Source organism: Rhinopithecus bieti, unplaced genomic scaffold (genome assembly GCF_001698545.2).
Source record: "Rhinopithecus bieti isolate Rb0 unplaced genomic scaffold, ASM169854v2 scaffold_11273, whole genome shotgun sequence".
NCBI classification, from domain to species: Eukaryota; Metazoa; Chordata; class Mammalia; order Primates; family Cercopithecidae; genus Rhinopithecus; species Rhinopithecus bieti.
Window position 1 is genome coordinate 872,498 of NW_016806694.1, and position 19,391 is coordinate 891,888.

General features: G+C 44.8%; 1 protein-coding gene and 1 pseudogene across 1 annotated transcript in view; one reads left to right on the forward strand and one right to left on the reverse strand.

Annotated features, from left to right (window-relative positions):
* Positions 1 to 19,391, reverse strand: part of SEH1L (SEH1 like nucleoporin) — a 39,912-nt gene that overhangs the window by 8,443 nt on the left and 12,078 nt on the right. Inside the window, exons 3-4 of the mRNA XM_017877482.1 lie at positions 15,496 to 15,707; positions 7,954 to 8,052 (exon numbers count right to left, since the gene is read on the reverse strand). Coding sequence (XP_017732971.1) covers positions 7,954 to 8,052; positions 15,496 to 15,641 — 245 coding nt within the window. The 5' untranslated portion in view covers positions 15,642 to 15,707. The remainder of the gene's footprint in view (positions 1 to 7,953; positions 8,053 to 15,495; positions 15,708 to 19,391) is intronic.
* Positions 721 to 1,299, forward strand: LOC108533093 (succinate dehydrogenase cytochrome b560 subunit, mitochondrial pseudogene; annotated as a pseudogene).

The following is a 19,391-nucleotide window of genomic DNA, read 5'->3' on the forward strand; positions in this document are numbered from 1 at the left end:
AAAAAAAAAAAAAAAAAAAAAAAAAAAAAAAAAAAAAAAAAAAAAAAAAAAAGAAGAGGAGAGACATGAAGACACAGAGGAGGCGACCATGTGAACACAGAGGCAGAGACTGGAGTTATGCTGCCACAAGGCAAAGAACTCCTGGAGCCAGCAGGAGCCGGACTAGACCAGGAAGGATTCTAGAGGAAGCACAGCCCCACCAACACCTTGATTTCAGACTTCCGGCCTCCAGAACTGAGGAAATACATTTCTGTGTTAAGACACCTAATTTGTGGTAATTTGTTATGGTAGCCCTAGGAAATTAATACAACCTCCCATGTTTCCTCCTTTGATAAAGTATATTGAGCTTGAAATAGTTTAATAAAAATTTAACTAGAATAAGGTCTTGGCTGGCCACAGTGGCTCACACCTGTAATCCCAGCATTTTGGGAGGCTGAAGTGGAAGAAATGCTTGAACCCAATAGTTCAAGACCAGCCTGGGCAACACAGCAAGACCCCATCTCTACAAAAAATACAAAAATAGCTGGGCATGGTGGTGCACACCTGTAGTCCCAGCTACTCAGGAGGCTGAGGTGGGAGGATGGCTTGAGCCCAGGAGGCAGAGATTGCAGCGAGCCCAGGAGGCAGAGATTGCAGAGAGCTGAGATTACACCACTGCATTCCAGCCTGGGCAACAGTGAGGCTCTATTGCAAAAAAAAAAAAAAAAAAAGGAACCCAAGATGGCTGCACTCTTGCTGAGACATGTCGGTTGTCATTACCTCCAAGCCCACTTTAGCCCTCAGCTCTATATCAGAAATGCTGTTCCCTTGGGGACCACGGCAAAAGAAGAGATAAGAGAGGTTCTGGAATAAGAACACAGGTTCAAACCGTCCTGTGTCTCCCCACATCACTACCTACAGTTGGTCTCTTCCCATGGTGATGTCCATCTGCCGCCTGGCACTGGTATTGCTTTGAGTGCAGGTGTCTCTCTTTTTGGCATGTTGGCCCTGCTACTCCCTGGGAACTCTGAGTCTTATTTGGAACGCGTGAAGTCCCTGTGTCTGGGGCCAGCACTGATCCACACAGCTAAGTCTGCACTCGTCTTCCCTCTCACGTATCACACCTGGAATGGGATCCGACACTTGATGTGGGACCTAGGAAAAGACCTCAAGATTCCCCACCTACACCAGTCTGGGGCGGTTGTCCTGTTCTTACCGTGATGTCCTCTATGGGGCTGGCAACCATGTGAAGAATGGAGGTTCCCAGCATCATCTTTCTACACGTAACATTCACCCATCTTTCTGTTTGTCATTCCTATCTCCAGCTGGGGAAAATTTCTCCTTATTTGTTTAGATCCTTTTGTACTTTCAGATCCCCGCTGAGCAGCACACTACCTTGTAGATTATAATCGTGGAAAAGGGTCTAGTTTTCCTCGTTTCTAAAAATGGGGTGGCTGCAAAAACTCCCCTTTTCTGCCCACAGCTGGCCTACTCGCGGCCTAGAAGCAGTTATTCTCTCTCCATACTGGGCTCTGATTTGTACTGAGGATCAGCTTTTGGCTCCTTCTTCCTGAAACAGTGGAAACAATGTCAGCTCTTGGCTTCTGCCCTGGGGATGGGGGATGAGGCTTTGGGTGCCACTGCCTGTGGGCTGCTGGCTTAAAGGGCAATTCTGTTCTTTGGTGAGAGCCCAGGCCATTAACACCTATGCAGTGTTATTGAAAGAAGAGAAGTGGGGGGAGGGGAATTAGTCTGTCCCAGCTAGAGGGAGATAAAGAGGGCTAGTTAGTTCTTGGAGCAGCTGCTTTTGAGGAGAAAATATATAGCTTTTGACACAAGAAGAAAATCCAGAAAATTATCACTGAACATATTAATGGTTATTTCTTTTTCTTGGATTTCCAGAACAGCCTCTTAATTTTATACTTTCTCATCAAAGTCATGTACCATTTTTTGAAACTGAATTAAAATACTCATTTAAAAAAAAAAAAAGAATAAGGTCTTGATTTATTAGCCACTGACATCTTTCTTAGGAAAAGAGTAATGCATTGTCTAAGTATTTGAGTGTAAATAAAAAAGTAAAGCTGGTAACAGGAATTGAGGTTTTCTCAGTTTTCCGTTTTTTTTTGAGACAGAGTTTCGCTCTTGTGCTGGAGTGCAATGGTGCGATCTGGGCTCACTGAAACCTCCGCCTCCTGGGTTCAAGCGATTCTCCTGCCTCAGCCACCTGAGTAGCTGGGATTACACGTGTGCACCACTACGCCCGGCTAATTTTGTATTTTTAGTAGAGACGAGTTTTACCATGTTGATCAGGCTGGTCTCGAACTCCTGACCTCAGGTGATCCACCTGCCTCTGCCTCCCAAAGTGCTGGGATTACAGGTGTGAGCCACTGCGCTCAGCAGGAATTGAGTTAAGTGATAATAAAAGGAAACTATGCAAAGGCTATTTCATCTTTGCAATTCTATTTCTTCACACATAAACACAGAATAAGAGGATAATGAAGGCAGTGGTAGATCAGAGTTTTCTACTAGGTTCTTCTAAGATTGAATATCCTGGACAGAACTGCAGCACGTTACCCTGAGTGTAGGAGACCGGGTGGAGAGATCTCCCCATCCCACCTTTCTACTACCTTCTTCTAAAACAGTGGCACTTCCAGGGTTTTGTGCTTGACCTTCTTTTCACCCCAACATTCTTCCTAAAATATCTACCAAGCTGGTACACACCTCAAGGTTCTCTCCTTGACCTTTCTCACCCATCCAGTCACCCTAAGCAATCTCATCCACATCCTTGCTTCTATTGTGTGGTCTGCAGTAGCCTGGAAACTTCTGGGAAATTCAGAATCTCAGCCCCTTCCCGGGACCTATACAATCAGAATATGCATTTTTTTTTCTTTTTTGAGACGGAGTCTCACTCTGTCGCCCACGCTGGAGTGCAGTGGCGTGATCTCACCTCACTGCAAGCTCTACCTCCTGGGTCCACGCTATTCTCCTGCCTCAGCCTCTCGAGTAGCTGGGACTACAGGCGCCCGTCATCACGCCTGGCTAATTTTTTTTTTTTTGTATTTTTTAGTAGAGACAGGGTTTCACCGTGTTAGCCAGGTCTCGATCTCCTGACCTCATGATCCACCTGCCTCGGCCTCCCAAAGTGCTGGGATTACAGGCGTGAGCCACTGCGCCCAGCCAGAATATGCATTTTAACAAGATCCCCAGATGATCCACACAGACACTGGAGTTTCTACACTCACGGTTTCAGTGCCTATAAACCAGTAATTCCTAAATCTATCCCCTGCAATTCAGGACCTTCTACCAAAGGCCAGAAATAGGACAGAGGGAGCTAAGAGCACACATGCTGCAGCCAGAACGTATTTGAATCCAGGCTGTAACTTGACCTTCAGCAAGAAATTCTCCATAAAGTGGGAGTAACACCAGGACTGTGGCAGAGAGATTCTAAGAGCCCCCATGACCCGCACCTCCTGGTGGTCACGGCCTCGTAAAGGCTCCTCTCCATGAGTGTGAGTGGGGCCCACGGTTTGTGTTCCACTCAGGGGAAGGAATGTGGCAAGGTGGTGGGACACTTGTGTGACTGCAAGGCACAAGCCTGTGACACCTGCCTTATGAGAAGACTCTCCCGCTTTCAGGCCTTGCAGAAGCAGCTGCCATGCTATGCTGTGAGGACACAAGGGAGGGTCTTGTGGCAGGAACACAAGTGCTGCCAACAACCAGGTGAGCGCCGAAGTGGAGTCTTTCCCAGTCTGGCCTGACTCTTGACCCACAGACACTGAAATACCGAATCTGTACTGTTTCGGCCACTGAGTGATAACGCTGCCGTGCAGCAACAGACAACTAATCTCAGCTGTTCTATCCATCTCCCTTCACACATTCTAACCTGGATGTTCCACAAGCACCTCAAACGTATGTCTGAAATAAACCGTGCTGACCACATTCACTCCCATCTCAACGAGTGGCACCACCATCAGCCAGGTCAGAAAGCAAGACTCACGTGACCTACGGCTAGTGCCTCCTAGACAAGTCTCCTTGGTCCCTCTTCATCCCACGCCACAGTGCATGTCCACATTCCACACCACCGTGGGCTACTGCGTTCATCCCTGAGTCCCTACTCCCCGTCCACACAGCTGCCAAAGGCATCTCCCTAAAAGGTAAATACAACCCTTGTAACTCTACTGGACCCTGCGAAAGTCCAAATGCTGCCAGGATGGAGACCAGACTTGGCAAGCAGCACTCTCCAAAATCTGCCTGCCCTGCTGGCCTGCCCCTCCCCTGCCTTAGCCTCCCCAGCTACCACCTCACCAGGCCCAACCCCGTGCCCTTGTCTTTGTTCCTGCCTCCTCTCTGCCTGCTGAACACCCTCTGTCTTTCAAGACTAATGCTCAAACATCATCAGCTCCCACCTGACACTTCTTGCCCTGCCAGGCAGGTACGTGCTGCCATCTCTAGCAGGTTACCATCCTCGTCCATATACTAGGTGCTGTGAGCTCCTTCAGGTCTTAATACAGTCCCTGCTGCTTATGAAATGTTGAAAAAGTTAGATTTTTTTTTCTTACCTGAGGCAAGCTATATATTGTAATTAATTAAGGTGGCCGGGCACGGTGGCTCATGCCTGTAATCCCAGCACTCTGGGAGACAGAGGCAGGAGGATCACCTGAGGTCGGGAGTTCGAGACCAGTCTGACCAACACGGAGAAACCCCCGTCTCTACTAAAAATACAAAATTAGCTGGGTGTGGTGGCACACGCCTGTGATCCCAACTACTCGGGAGGCTGAGGCAGGAGAATCGCTTGAACCGGGGAGGCGGAGGTTACGGTGAGCCAAGATCGTGCCATTGCACTGCAGCCTGGGCAACAAGAACAAAACTTCTCCTCAAAAAAAATAAAAATAAAAACAATTAAGCTTATCTAAAGCGTCTCCTATCAGGAGGAGCCACATAAGACCCTCAGTGAGAGTGTGCACGAAAGGAATGAACAAAAAGACTTTGTTTCTGGCCCTGACTCTGCACCTTAGACTAGCCATTCACTCTGCTGGTCTCGGTTTCCTCATTTGTAAAATAGGGTAAATAAAAATCTGTCTCCCCTACTTACAAGGTGGTGGGTAGGATTCAAACTTCATAATACATATAAAAATGCCCTGTAACCTATAAAAACACATGGCACTTCTATCATCACTATCAATGCTAGATCTGTTTTAGTATTTTCACTCACAAATACATATAAGTGTATCAAACATCGGCTAATTTGGCAAATGTCTCCTGTCTACTAAATGGTGATACTACTTAGAAAAAGATAAACAGGCCGGGCGCGGTGGCTCTACACCTGTTTAATCCAGCACTTTGGAAGGCTGAGGTGGGCGGATCATCAAGGTCACGAGATTGATGACCCATCCTGGCCACATGGTGAAACCCCATCTCTTCACTACAAAAACAAAAATTGGGCGGCGCGGTGGCTCAAGCCTGTAATCCAGGCACTTTGTTGTGGGCCGAAGGTGGGCGGGATCACAGAGGTCAGGAGATCGAGGGACCTCCCTGGCTACACGGTGAAACCCCGTCTCTACTAAAATACAAAAAAACTAGCCAGGGCGAGGTGCGGGCGCTGTAAGTCCCAGCATACTCGGGAGGTCTGAGGCCGAGACTGGGCATGAACCCGGGAGGCCGGGAGCTTGCAGTGAGCTGAGATCTGGGACCAGTGCATTTCAGTTGAGAGTGACAGAGCGAGACTACGTCTAAAAAAAAAAAAAAAAAAAAAAAAAAAACACACAACAAAAATTAGCTGGGCGTGGTGGCAGGAGCCTGTAGTCCCAGCTACTCAGAAGAGGCTGAGGAGAAAATCCTTGAACTCGGTGAGCAGATGGTCCAAGATTGCGCCACTGCCCTCCAGCCTGGGCGACAGAGTGAGATTCTGTCTCAAAAAAAAAAAAAAATTAGGTAATTTCTATTTGCCTGTATTTTCTTTCAGAACTAACTGCAAGTTATTTACCTTTTCACTCAAATCTTATTTATGAAATACATTTTCTTTTCTTATGTTTTTGGATTTTCTTTTTGACACTGCTGGAGTGAAGTGGTACAATTTTGACCTACCGCAGCCTTGACCTCCCAGGCTCAGGTGATCCTCCCACCTCAGCCTCCCAAGTAGCTGGATCTACAGGCTAGCGCCACCATCCCCACAGCTAATTTTTGTACTTTTTGTAGCAAAAGGGTTTCACCATGTTGTCCAGGCTGGTCTTGAATTCCTAGACTCAAGTGACCCAGCCACCTCGGCCTCCCAAAGTAAGTGCTGGGACTGCAGGCATGAGTCACCTCCCCTGGCCAGTGACACACCTTTTTAAGTTTCGGGCGTATGTCTACATATTAATTCTGCTCAGCTGAGGTTGAAATTTACTTAACAAGCCCAACACTTCATGAAGCCTCTATAAAATGTGCCATTAATAGGGCTCATAGCTTTCACAGCTTAAAAAACCATGAAAATCTCTAAGACCATTTCCCATCACGGCAGCACGTTCTACTGGACGGCACTGTTGAAGACCAAGCCTCTCTGCAGACATCAAAAATCTAGGAAGGCAGAAGGTATAAGATCTCCTTGGCAACTCAGATGGTAACATTTGGAATTGCAGAGTCCACGGGAGTAACACTAGTTCCTTCTCTAATGCTGGCCCTGCCTAAGATCTGACTATTAGACCCAAGAATTTTGTCTAGTACCTGTGAAACCCATCTGATCACGTGACAGGTGCTCTTGTCTCCCGTAAGGCTGAGTAGTGTGCCTCTAAGACAGTGTTTTTGGCTCTCAGAAGCTTTGCAGACACTTGTATCTCAGCATGACCAAAATTAACTTCCCTTCACATGCTGCTACACTCTACCCAAATCTGCCTTGTTCCCAGAGTTCCTTATCTCAAGAAATTACACAAATTGAAATTACACACTTAGGCCAGAATCTTAGAAATCATTTTAACACTTGCTTCCTTCTCCTTCAATTCTCATATCCAATCAATCACCAGATCCTATTGATTCCACTTCTCAATTATTCTCAAGTTGTCCACTTACCTCCATGCCACTGCTACTACTATCCCAAAGCCACATACTCCCCTACCTGGACTGTCTTCACAGCATCCAAGCCCTGAACCCACCATGTTTCCCTCCAACATACCTGTCACATCTATGGAAGATCCATCTGATCCCATTAGTCCCTATTCACATTACCTGTAAGATAAAACTGAAACACTGGACACTACTTCTTATAGATACAAGTCTTGCCTATTTCTCTCCACACTCACTTTTGCCCAGTATGTTCCAAGCACAGTATAAATATACTCCCTCTCTGTTGCTCACAGGCCTTACCACACGCAGTTTTCTCCACCAGAAGTGCTTCTGCCCTCTGTCTGGCTAACTTCTATTCATCCTATAGGTCATCTTCCAGGTGAACCTTCCTAGTCCCTAAACCAGATTAGGCTCCCCAGGTGTAAGCTCTTTAGCACCCTGATTCTTCCACTTCATAAAATTCATCACTGTTTTTCACTATGATTGTGTCACTGCAAGATGGTAAGTACTGGGAGATCAATTACCTTCCCCCCCCCCCTTTTTTTTTTTTTTGAGGCAGAGTTTTGCTCTTGCTGCCCAGGCTGGAGTGCAATAGCACGATCTCAGCTCACGGCAACTTCCGCCTCCCAGGTGCAAGTGATTCTCCTGCCTCAGCCTCCTGAGTAGCTGGGATTACAGGCACCTGCCACCACGCCCGGCTAATTGTTTGTATTTTTAGTAGACCCGGGGTTTCACTGTATTGGCCAGGCTGGTCTACCTTCTCCTCTTTATCACTCATGCCTGTACTATCACAGCCTAGCACAGAACTTGGTATATTATAGTAAATCAGCAAACACATGACGAGTGATACATAATTTTGTAAATGAATAAAGAAATAACATTTTAAAAAACTGAAATGCAATTCTGAACGATTATTAAAACCAAAGCAGGACTGACCTGGTGTTTTCATTATATTCAAAAATCTGAACCTTGGCCATTGCGTTGGGGCTACTGTCATCACTTCCTACAGCGATCATGGGGGAATGAGCTCGAGAGCTAGAAACGGAGAGAAAGAACATTTTAGGTAACAAAAGAAGTACTTCAGAGAATGAACACACTGGAGGCAAGCAGTCACCCAGCTTACAGTCAGCCTGTCCCTACTAGTGACATGTAGGTCTCTGCCACACTGCTGACATGGCCACACTGCAAGTGTGTGCACTTAGAATGGCACACATGGGAACTGAGGATTCCATCCTTATGAACTGTGTTTAGCATGTTCTTACGGCTCAGATAGAAAGGAGCTCTTTGCCTGAAAGAAAGCTTTCAAGCATTCAACTTATTTTTAAAAAATACTTAAGAGGTCTTAGTAATTTTCCTCCTGAAATTTTGGTCATTAACTATGAAACAAAAGTTACCCTACTGTGACTAACTTCATGACAAAAAGATTTTAAGTGCTTTGACAAAAAGAAGAAACACTCAGGCAGGGTGGCTCATGCCTGTAATCCCGGCATTTTGAGAGGCTGAGACGAGAGGATCACTTGAGGCCAGAAGTTCAAGAAGAGCCTAGGCAACATAATGAGACCCTGTCTCTACAGAAGAAAAGTTTTTTCATTAGCCTGTTGTGGTGGCGTGGGCCTTTTGTCTCAGCTACTTAGGAGCTGAGGCAGGACGATCGCTTGAGCCCGGGAGTTGGAGGCTGCAGTGAGCTATGATCGTGTCATGGCACTCTAGCCTGGGCAACAGAGTGAGAGCCTCTTTCAGAAAAACAACAGCAGATGGACACAGGAAAAGTGGAAAAGACTGCCCCTGCAGAAGTCGTGATCCCACATCATCCCCCCGCCAGACTCATCTGGGGCCAACCTCATTTTGAAAGAGCAAAAGGCCAGCAATGAAAGACTGGCCTCCTGAACTAACAGCCTAACGACTTTTTAATTTCCATGCCTAATTAATGTAATTTCCTTTGCCTCCCTCATCCAGATCAACATCTCTGTGAACCTGGCACCCTTGCTTAATCTTTAGCCTCAATATTGTGAACTACTGACCTCTTAAAGCTAAAAACAAAATGTGGTAACTGATAAAAAATTTTAGTTCTTTATTACTAAAGCTTCAGGTAATTAGATCAAATTATCTAATTAAGAAAATTACCAGGCAAACTACAAAATGCTACAGTAATAAAATAAAATTATAAGTGAATGATAATAATTTTTGGCCATTCAAAGAGACGTAAATTCCACAGCAAATTTCTGTATCTCACAAACTTCCTTCTGCTTTTTTTTTCCTGTTTTTTTGAGACAGAGCACCGCTCTGTCACCCAGGCTGGAGTGCAGGGGCAAGATCTCTGATCACTGCAACCTCCACCTCCTGGGTTCAAGTGATTCTCCTGCCTCAGCCTCCTGAGTAGCTGGGATTACAGGCGTGAACCACCACACCCGGCCACAAACTTCCTTTTTCAGTGTTCTACAAATACTTAGTTTTGTTTTTATAACATTAATAGTGTGAATGAGGACCAAAAGTACATTTATAGTAACATATTCTAAATTACTAAAACGTAAGTTTTGTGGGTTTTTTTTTTTTTTTTTTTGAGACAGAGTCTTGCTCTGTCACCAGGCTGGAGTGCAGTGGCGCAATCTCGGTTCACTGCAACCTCCGTCTCCTAGGTTCAAGCGATTCTCGTGCCTCAGCCTCCTGAGTGGCTGGGATTGCAGGCGCGCACCACCACACCCAGCTAATTTTTGTATTTTTAGTAGAGATGGGGTTTCACCACATTGGCCAAGATGGTCTCGATCTCCTGACCTCGTGATCTGCCCACCTCGGCCTCCCAAAGTGATGGAATTACAGGCATAAGCCACCACGCCCGGCCAAGACTTTTTTTTTTAATTGAGATTGGAGTCTCACTATGTTGCCCAGGCTGGACTTGAACTCCTGGGCTCAAGTAATCCTCCTCCTAAGTAGCTGAAACTACGGGCATGCACCACCACACCCAGTTAAAAAACATTAAGATTTTAAAAATTCTTTGTTTGGTGTGTTTTGCTTTTTTTTTTTTTTTTGGCGTGGGGCAGGGGTGGGGTACAGAGTTTTGCTTTTGTTGTCCAGGCTGGAGTGCAATGTTGCGATTTCGCAACTTCCACCTCCCAGGTTCAGTGATTCTCCTGCCTCAGCCTCCTGAGTAGCTAGCATTACAGGCATGTGGCACCAAATCCAGCTAATTTTGTATTTTTAGTAGAGAGGGGTTTTCTCCATGTTGGACAGACTGGTCTCCAACTCCCAACTTCAGGTGATCTGCCCACCTCAGCCTCCCAAAGTGCTGGAATTACAGGCGTGAGCCACCGTGCCCGGCCTTAAAAATATTTTTAAATCCAGTCATGAAATGTCCAGACAGCAACTTGAATTGAGGATTACCTCAATTGTACAACCAGATATAAGATATTCACATTTAAACCACTTTCTAAGTATGATTCACAGCTAAACAGTGAGAAAAAACATCTAGCTTTCTGACTGAATAGTGTAGACAGATCACCTGGATCTCTGCCTCCCTCCTAAACCCCACTGAAATGATGAAATAGTATTATCATACTGGGCTAGAAATCTAGAAAGAGTGGCATCAGAAATCAAGAAACTTGCAGGGTTTCCAGGAAGTCAGGAAGCAGATCAGACTGAGAAAGAAAATACAAAGGAAAAAAGAGCCCATATCACCATCAGTAAGTAGAAAATTGCAGAAGGTTGGCAGGGCGCGGTGGCTCACGCCTGTAATCCCAGCACTTTGGGAGGCCGAGACGGGCGGATCACAAAGTCAGGAGATCGAGACCATCCTGGCTAACACGGTGAAACCCCGTCTCTACTAAAAACACAAAAAAATTAGCTAGGTGTGGTGGCAGGTGCCTGTGGTCCCAGCTACTCAGGAGGCTGAGGCAGGAGAATGGCGTGAACCTGGGAGGTGGGGCTTGCAGTGAGCTGAGATCGTGCTACTGCACTCCAGCCTGGGCGACAGAGTGAGACTCCGTCTCAAAAAAAAAAGAAAAAAAAAAGAAAATTCCAGAAGATCTAACCTCCAATTAATAAATGCAAAGAATAGAATCGAGTAACGGACAATCATGGAGTGATTTGGTCAAAAAACACTGTCTTAGTGAGACAATTAGAACTTGAAAAGTTAAGAGAAAAGTTAAGAGCTGGAAATAAAGGAGTACTCCAAAACCAACGGGGAAAGGGGCAGGGAAGAAGAAAATACGTTCAAATGGTTTGTCGTGATCAATGGAAAATCTTTCTTGCTTTGTGAGTTTGAGGGTGCCCCGGCCTGCTCTTGGCTCACACATCCTTAAGAAACCCTGCCGACCCACTCCACGCCCTCCACAAAATGCAGTCAGCCTCCCTAGTGGAGCGAGTAAGTTGTTAACCCAGCAGAGCACCCAGCAGGAGAAAAATGCCAATACCAGTTTTCTCCACTAGCAGTAACAGTCACTCACTCATAAATACAAATAAGCAAAGACCAGCGGACACCAAAGAAAAACAAGCAGTGCAGAAGATAAAGACCAAGGTACATGAAAAGGACTGATCTTTGAGAAAACACATATAGCCAGCCAATCCTCATTATTTAGAGATTCTGCATTTGTAAACTGGCCTAAAATTTATTTGTAACCATAAAAACCAATTCTCTCAGGCTTTTTTTATTATTTTTTTTTTCTCTTTGTTGAGACAGAGTCACACTCTGTTGCCCAGGCTGGAGTACAGTGGCACGATCTCATTGCAACCTTCACCTCCAGGGTTCAAGCAATTCTCCTGCCTCAGCCTCCTGAGTAGCTGGGATTACTGGCGCACACCACTACGCCCAGCTAATTTTTGAATTTTTAGTAGAAACAGTGTTTTGCCATGTTGGCCAGGCTGGTCTCAAACTCCTGACTTGAAGTGATCCGCCCACCTCGGCCTCCCAAAGTGCTAGGCTTACAGGCATGAGCCACCGTGCCCGGCCCAGGCTTTCATGGTCATTGATTGGCAGGTACAAAGCAGCTCTGCAAAAAAATCCAGTTGCCTGATGCACAGTTTCCCAGCAGAGATGCCTTCTTCCTTTGGCTCTCACTGGTAAACGAATGTCCTTTTCACAGTCTAGTCAGTTCACCTCACGTTTTCACATTTTGTGCTATTTAAAAGTGATTTCACAGTTTAAAATGCCATGGATGCTGCTGAAGCGCTGTCTAGTGTTCCTAAACATAGGAAGGCCGGGATGTGCTTTATGGAGAAAATATGTATATTCAAAATGCCTTGTTCAGGCCTGAGTAGTTTGTGTTGTTGGCTGTGAGTTCGATGTTAATGAATCAACAACATATAAGTTACCTTTAAAAAGAAAGACAGACAAAAAGGTTATATACGGATCAGTTGACAGAAATGTAGTGAGAGACTTGTGGAAAGCCTGTATTTCCCCCGGGAGCAATTCAGTATCCAGTATTAGCTAATTCAGTGTTCATGGCAACTTTATAGAACATAGCCAGGGCAAATGATAATTGACTGTAATTCAGCGAACAAATGCAAATTTTAAAAAATCCTAACTAGGAACCACAGGGAAATAGTGTAATCCATGTAACAAAAGCTGACTGGTATAAAAAAGAAGTAATCAGAGAAAAAGAAAGTCTGAACAATTAAAAATGATTGCCATTCACACAAAAATTCAGTGATGGGATAAAATGTATACCTGGAGAACAAAGTGGAGATCTGAGAGATGGAGTACTAAATCTCCGAACAATTTTTTTTAAATGGAGAGTAAATCCTGGAACAATCAAATAGGAGTGCCAGAAAGACAGAACAGAGACAAGAGAACAAAAAGAAATTATTAAAGGATCATAAGATACCCCCAATTTGAGACAAAACATTCATTTTTAAAGGGACCACTGAGTGTCAAGTAGGATTGGCTAAGTGCAGTGGCTCATGCCTGTAATCTCAGCACTTTGGGAGGCCAGGCCAAGAAGACTGCTTGAATGAAAAAAAAAAAAAAATCTAAAGACAACATGTGACAGAAAATTTGTGACAGCTAAGTATAAACCAGAAGTAAAAGAAATCAACAAAGAAAACAGAGCACTCATCATAAGGTAATACCGGCTTATTCTACAGGAACAACAAAGCTTTCATGAAACAGATATTGGCATCTCAAATGAATACTTACATAATCTAGATTGTAAAGCTGGCTGCTACTTAATTTTTAGAATCAATTTGTGGTCAAAAGACAAAATACTTATACATATGTATTAAATATTTACAGAATGTAAATATTACAAATCTTGCCAGTATACAAGCAATACAAGAATTAGGAAATGGACTGGGTGGCTCACGCCTGTAATCCCAGCACTTTGGGAAGCCGAGGCAGGCCGATCACAAGGTCAGGAGATCAAGACCATCCTGGATAATACGGTGAAACCCTCTCTCTACTAAAAATGCAAAAAGTTAGCTGGGCATGGTGGCAGGTGCCTGTAATCCCAGCTACTCAGGAGGCTGAGGCAGGGGAATCACTTGAACCCGGGAGGCGGAGGTTGCAGTGAGCCAAGATCACGCCATTGCACTCCAGCCTGGGTGACAGAGCGATACTCCGCCTCAAAAAAAAAAAAAAAGAATGAGGAAATGGAAGGGGCAATATGAGGGGGAAGCAAAATAAACTAATTTCCTCTTTTTTTAAGAGAGTGGAAGCTAGGCACAGTGGCTCACGCTTGTAATCCCAGCACTTTGGGAGGCCAAGGTGGGCAGATCACCTGAGGTCAGGAGTTCAAGACCTGCCTGACTAACATGGAGAAACCCCGTCTCTACCAAAAATATAAAAAAAAACTAGCCGGGTGTGGTGGCGGGCGCCTGTAATCCCAGCTACTTGGAAGGCTGACACAGAAGACTCGCTTATACCCAGAATGTGGAGGTTGCAGTGAGTAGAGATCATGCCACTGCACTCCAGCCTGGGCAACAAGGCAAGACTCCGTCTCAAGAAACAAAAAAAAAAAGAGGGGAGTAAATAGTCTAAAAATTGATAAATATGTATAGAGATATATATTATCTGAAATTATAATAATTACCAACATAACTCAACTATCAACATCACCACAAGTAAGATATCTATCAAGTCATACCTTGGGATGTGGAAAGTTGTATAAATGTGCTCTATTCATCTTTCCTATCAGTTTGGATATTGTTTAATGATAACATAGCAAGAACATGTGGAAAATAGCAGAATAAAATTAAAAGAAAAAAAAGATAACATAGCAAGAACCAGAGGTATAAGTAAATCCTTTAAAATATACTAGTGACTACCAGAATTAAAGTCTGAAAACAGAACTAATAACAGCATTTGTTTTTAGGAGGTAAAAGAACTTTACCTTTCTTTCTGTATTCTCATAGATTATTTCAATTCTTTTCTTTACCAAGTGATTCTTATAATTGTTTAAAATAGTTTAATAAAAGCAACTATGGTAATATACATGCAATCATGCTCTATATGGCAGTTAAAAAGAAATGAGGTAGAACTAAATATATTAATATATGGAAAAATGCCCACAATGTATCTTTAAGTGAAAAAAGCTACTTGCAAGGAAGGAAAATGTAAGCATTTCTGGCTGGGTGCAGTGGCTCATGCCTGTAATCCCAGCACTCTTGGAGGCTGAGGTAGGCAGATCACCTGAGGTGACCAGTCCGGCCAACATGGTGAAACATGGTCTCTACTAAAAATGCAAAATTAGGCGGATGTGGTGGCGCATGCCTGTAATTCTAGATACTTGGGAGGCTAAGGCAGGAGAATTGCTTGAACTTAGGAGGTGGAGGCTGCAGTGAGCCAAGACAGCGCCACTGCACTCCAGCCTGGGCAACTGAGCAACACTGTCTCAATCAACCAATCAAATGTATGGGTTTCAATGTCTGTGTGTTTTGTGTCTACCTGTACTAGTAAACATCTGGGCGTGTTTGCATATATGTGTGTTTATGACTTCATTAGTTATTTGTATATGCATAGAAAACATCCAAAAGGTTCACATGAACATATTGACAATGCTGGTTCCCTCTGTTGAGTGAAAACAGGGACAAGTGACATGCCTGGGTGAAAAACGGAGAAGATATAATCTATATATCTTGAGAAAAAGCACTTTTGAGAGAATAAATTATCAAATTGTTACCTTAAAAATTACAAGTTTATGGGCTGGGCATGGTGGCTCACGCCTATAATCCCAGCACTTTGGGAGGCCAAGGAGGGCAGATCACAAGGTCAGGAGATCGAGACCATCCTGGCTAACAGGGTGAAACCCTGTCTCTACTAAAAATACAAAAAATTAGCCGGGCGTGGTGGCGGCGCCTGTAGTCCCAGCTGCTCGGGAGGCTGAGGCAGGAGAACGGCAAGAACGCGGGAAGTGGAGCTTGCAGTGAGCCGAGACTGCGCCACTGCACTCCAGCCTGGGGGACAGAGGGAGAAGCTGTCTCACAAAAAAAAAAAAAAATTACTAGTTTATTTTACTAGGATGTTATCAGAGGTTTAACATGTAAACTTACCTTGAAGGGTTCCAAGAAATACAACTACAGCTTAGCTTACATGAGATCTCATGCTGCAAAGACCACTGGCTGAGATTCATAACATCGGGTGCCTCATATATTCTTACTATACCATCTGCCGAACAGGTTGCTAACATAAGACCCATGTGCTTGGGAGCAAACTTCACATCAGTAACAGATGTTCTGCTATCCACCAGAGTTGTCCTTTTAACCTAAAAAAAAAAAAAAATTAACAATTTAAATTCTATACAAAAAGCAAGCATGGTAGAGTGGGAAAGACACACAGACTCTGGATTCACACGGAAACTCCTCTGTCATTCACTAGGTACACAAGCTTGGATATGTGTCTGGGCCACAATTTCCTACAAGTACATGGCAAAATACCAAATACATGGCTGGGAATCACTAACAAATTAGCTAGCTATAATTAATTACTCCCTTTAATGAAAAAAAAAAGTCTACCTCCAAAAGCCTACCTTTATTATATAAGTAATCTCTCTTAAGCAGACTGGTCACAAAAAACAGAAAATGTTAGAATTTGCAGACAAGTAGTTTTGTCATACAAAGCATGCTGCAGGCATTAGATCCTTTAACAGCAAATGAGTTGAGCATGATGGCTCACACCTGTAATCCCAAAACTTTGGGAAACCGAGGCAGGCAGATTGCTTAAGCTCAGGAGTTCAAGACCAGCCTGGGCAACATGGCAAGACACCATCTCTACTAAAAATTTAAAAAAAAAAAAAAATAGCCAGGTGTGGTGGTGCACGCCTGTGGCCCCAACTATTTGGGAGGCTGAGGTGGGTGGACTGCTTGAGCCAGTGGGGCAGAAGGTGCAATGAGCCAAGATCGCACCACTGTACTCCAGCCTGGGTGACAGAGCAAGACTCTGTCTAAACAAACAAACAAAAAAATAAAAACACTAAGGAAGGCATGCAATTTCTTCTCTCAAGAGTAATTTTCTGTTAATCCCAGTTGGACCACTATTATTCTTTCTTTTTTCTTTTTTCTTAAGGACAGGGTCTTGCTCTGTCACCCAGGCTGGAATACAGCACCATGATCACGGCTCAAGTGATCCTTTTGCCTCAGCCTTCCCAGTAGCTGGGATGACAGGCACCTGCCACCACGCCCAGCTAGTTTTTCTTTTTTTTTTAGAGATGGGGGTCTCACTATGTTGCACAGATGGGTCTCCAACTCCTGGCCTCAAGCGATCCTCCCACCTCAGCCTCCCAAGTTGCTAGGATTACAGGTGTGAGCCACTGCATGCAGCTACCATGCACTTTTAAGTGAAGGCATTTAACAGAGACCAAAAGAATGGTAGAAAGCAAGCTCTGTGATCACTGTAAAATTCCAACATCACATTTAAAAGTTACCTTCTGGCACACAGATAAGATGAAACCTTACTACAAACATCAATAAGCCCAGGTGCGGTGGCTCACGCCTGTAATCCCAGCACTTTGGGAGGCTAAGGTGGGTGATCACTTGAGGTCAGGAGCTCAAGACCTACCTGGCCAACATGGTGAAACCCCATCTCTACTAAAAATATACAAATTAGCCAGACGTGGTGGCAGGCGCCTGCAATCCCAGCTACTAGGGAGGCTAAGGCAGTAGAATAGCTTGAATGTGGTAGTCAGAGGCTGCAGTGAGCCGAGATCACGCCACTCACCAGCCTGGGTGACAGAGCGAGACTCTGACTCAAAAAAAAAAGTCAATAAAGTTTAGAAATTACTGTCTATGGTTACCAAAATGCTTCTTAAAGAGTCTCAATATTGGCCAGGCGCGGTGGCTCACGCCTGTAATCCCAGCACTTTGGGAGGCCGAGAGAGGCGGATCACGAGGTCAGGAGATCGAGACCATCCTCGCCAACACTGTGAAACCCCGTCTCTACTAAAAATACAAAAAAATTAGCCGGGCGAGGTGGCGGGCGCCCGTGGTCCCAGCTACTCGGGAGGCTGAGGCAGGAGAATGGCCTGAACCCAGGGGGTGGAGCTTGCAGTGAGCAGAGATCGCACCACTGCACTCCAGCCTGGGCAACAGAGGGAGACTCCGTCTCAAAAAACAAGAGTCTCAATATTAAAAGGATGGTATTACATAAACTTCAAAGATAATACCTTAGCAAACTTTTGTCTACAGACACCACTGAATAATATAAACACAGATGTGGAGAAAATCAGTGCATTTGTTACAGTAGGTAGTCAGACACGAGCAGGGCAGCAGAGGACCCCACCCCACCAGGAACATCAAGCAACCATCAGGTGACGGGCAGGCAGTTGTTAAACTTTCTCTCTGAACTAATCACTGGCTGCAGCCAGCGCCCGCGAAAGGCAGTCTCCCCACAGACACACACACCGAAAACGCGATCAGCAGCGCCTGGCAAGACCTCAGGAGGGGGACGAGCGGGCTCGCGCATGTGCACTACGAGGCAAAATGGCGGCACTCGGCTGCTCTATGACCTTCTAGGAACATTCTGTTAAGGGAAGACCGCCTCAAGCGAGCATCTGCACAACTTCAGTAAACACACTGCACACGCAGCCCCCCCAAGCACGAGTGGGCCACTGCACACGCGGACTGCCCACCCCAAGGGAGGAATCAGAGAAGAGACGCAACCCCCGGGAAGCACGCCGACGTCTAACAACCCAAGTCAAAGGTCTGTTTTAACCTGATTGTCTCTCTTAGCTGAGAGAGCCGGACAGACTCCATTTTAGTGCCTTCACTTGCAGCTCACCTGACCTCCCCCCTTAAAGGCGTAACCAGTGCAAGCTGACGTCCAGGAATGCACTTGCTGATAAGATACTGAGGCAAGCTGAATCAGCAGCTCCTGGGGATGTGCTTGGTGGATGGTACCTAAAGCCCCTGCATGTATCTCTCTGTGATAGTTTGAGTCCCTGCGCCTGGAACTGTTTATTTTTCTGTAACTGCTTCTGCAACCAATTAATTTTTTAACTTTTCGCCTGTTCTGCTTCTGTAAAAAATGCTTCAGCTAAACTCCCCCTCCCCTATTTAGACCATGGTATAAAAAGAAATCTAGCCCCTTCTTCGGGGCCGAGAGAATTTTGAGTGCCAGCCGTCTCGGTCACCAGCAATAAAAGGACTCCTGAATTAGTCTCACAGTGTGACGTTTGTCGACAACTCGCTCAGTTACAACAGGTCAAACCTCGCATTGACTCTCTCAAGTCACCCACTTGGTCCTCTTCCAAGTGTATTTTATTTCCTTTCATTTCTGCTGTAAAAATTTTTAACAAACTTCCACTCTGGCTCTAAAACTTACCTTAGTCTCTTACTCTGCCTTATGCCCCTAGGTGGAATTCTTTCTTCTGAGGAGGCAAGAAATAAGGTTGCTGCACACAAATGGATTCGCCACTGCTAATATATTAATGAAAGGTGACTAAACTAAATACAAATAAGTATCTTGAAGTTCGAAGAAAAGTCCTTATGCCACCACTCCCAAGTCCAACCTATAGTATACTGAACTGATACACCTCCGACTTAACGCCAAAAAAATCCTTTATAAGTCTATATATTTCTATTATCTCCTCCCCATAAGCAGCTGTTTGGCTTAGGGAAGCCCTAGTGCAAAGGCAATCAGACATACTCCTCCCCCTAGAAGAGCTGTAAAAGAGCCTGAATAGCCACACAAGCTACAAAGTTACCGGAATTAAAACAGTGTGCTATTAGGACAAGGAGACATACAGACCAGTGGTCCACAAGAGAGCCCAGAAAGCAATCCTCCATATATATAGCCAATTAATTTTCAACAAAGGTGTCAAGACCATTCAACAGGGGAAAGAACGGTCTTTTCAATAAATGGTGCTGAGAAAACTCGATTTCAGCACCCTAGCATTTTTTTAATGACTGAAATAAATAATTTTTTTTTTTTTTTTTTTTTTTTTTTTTTTTTT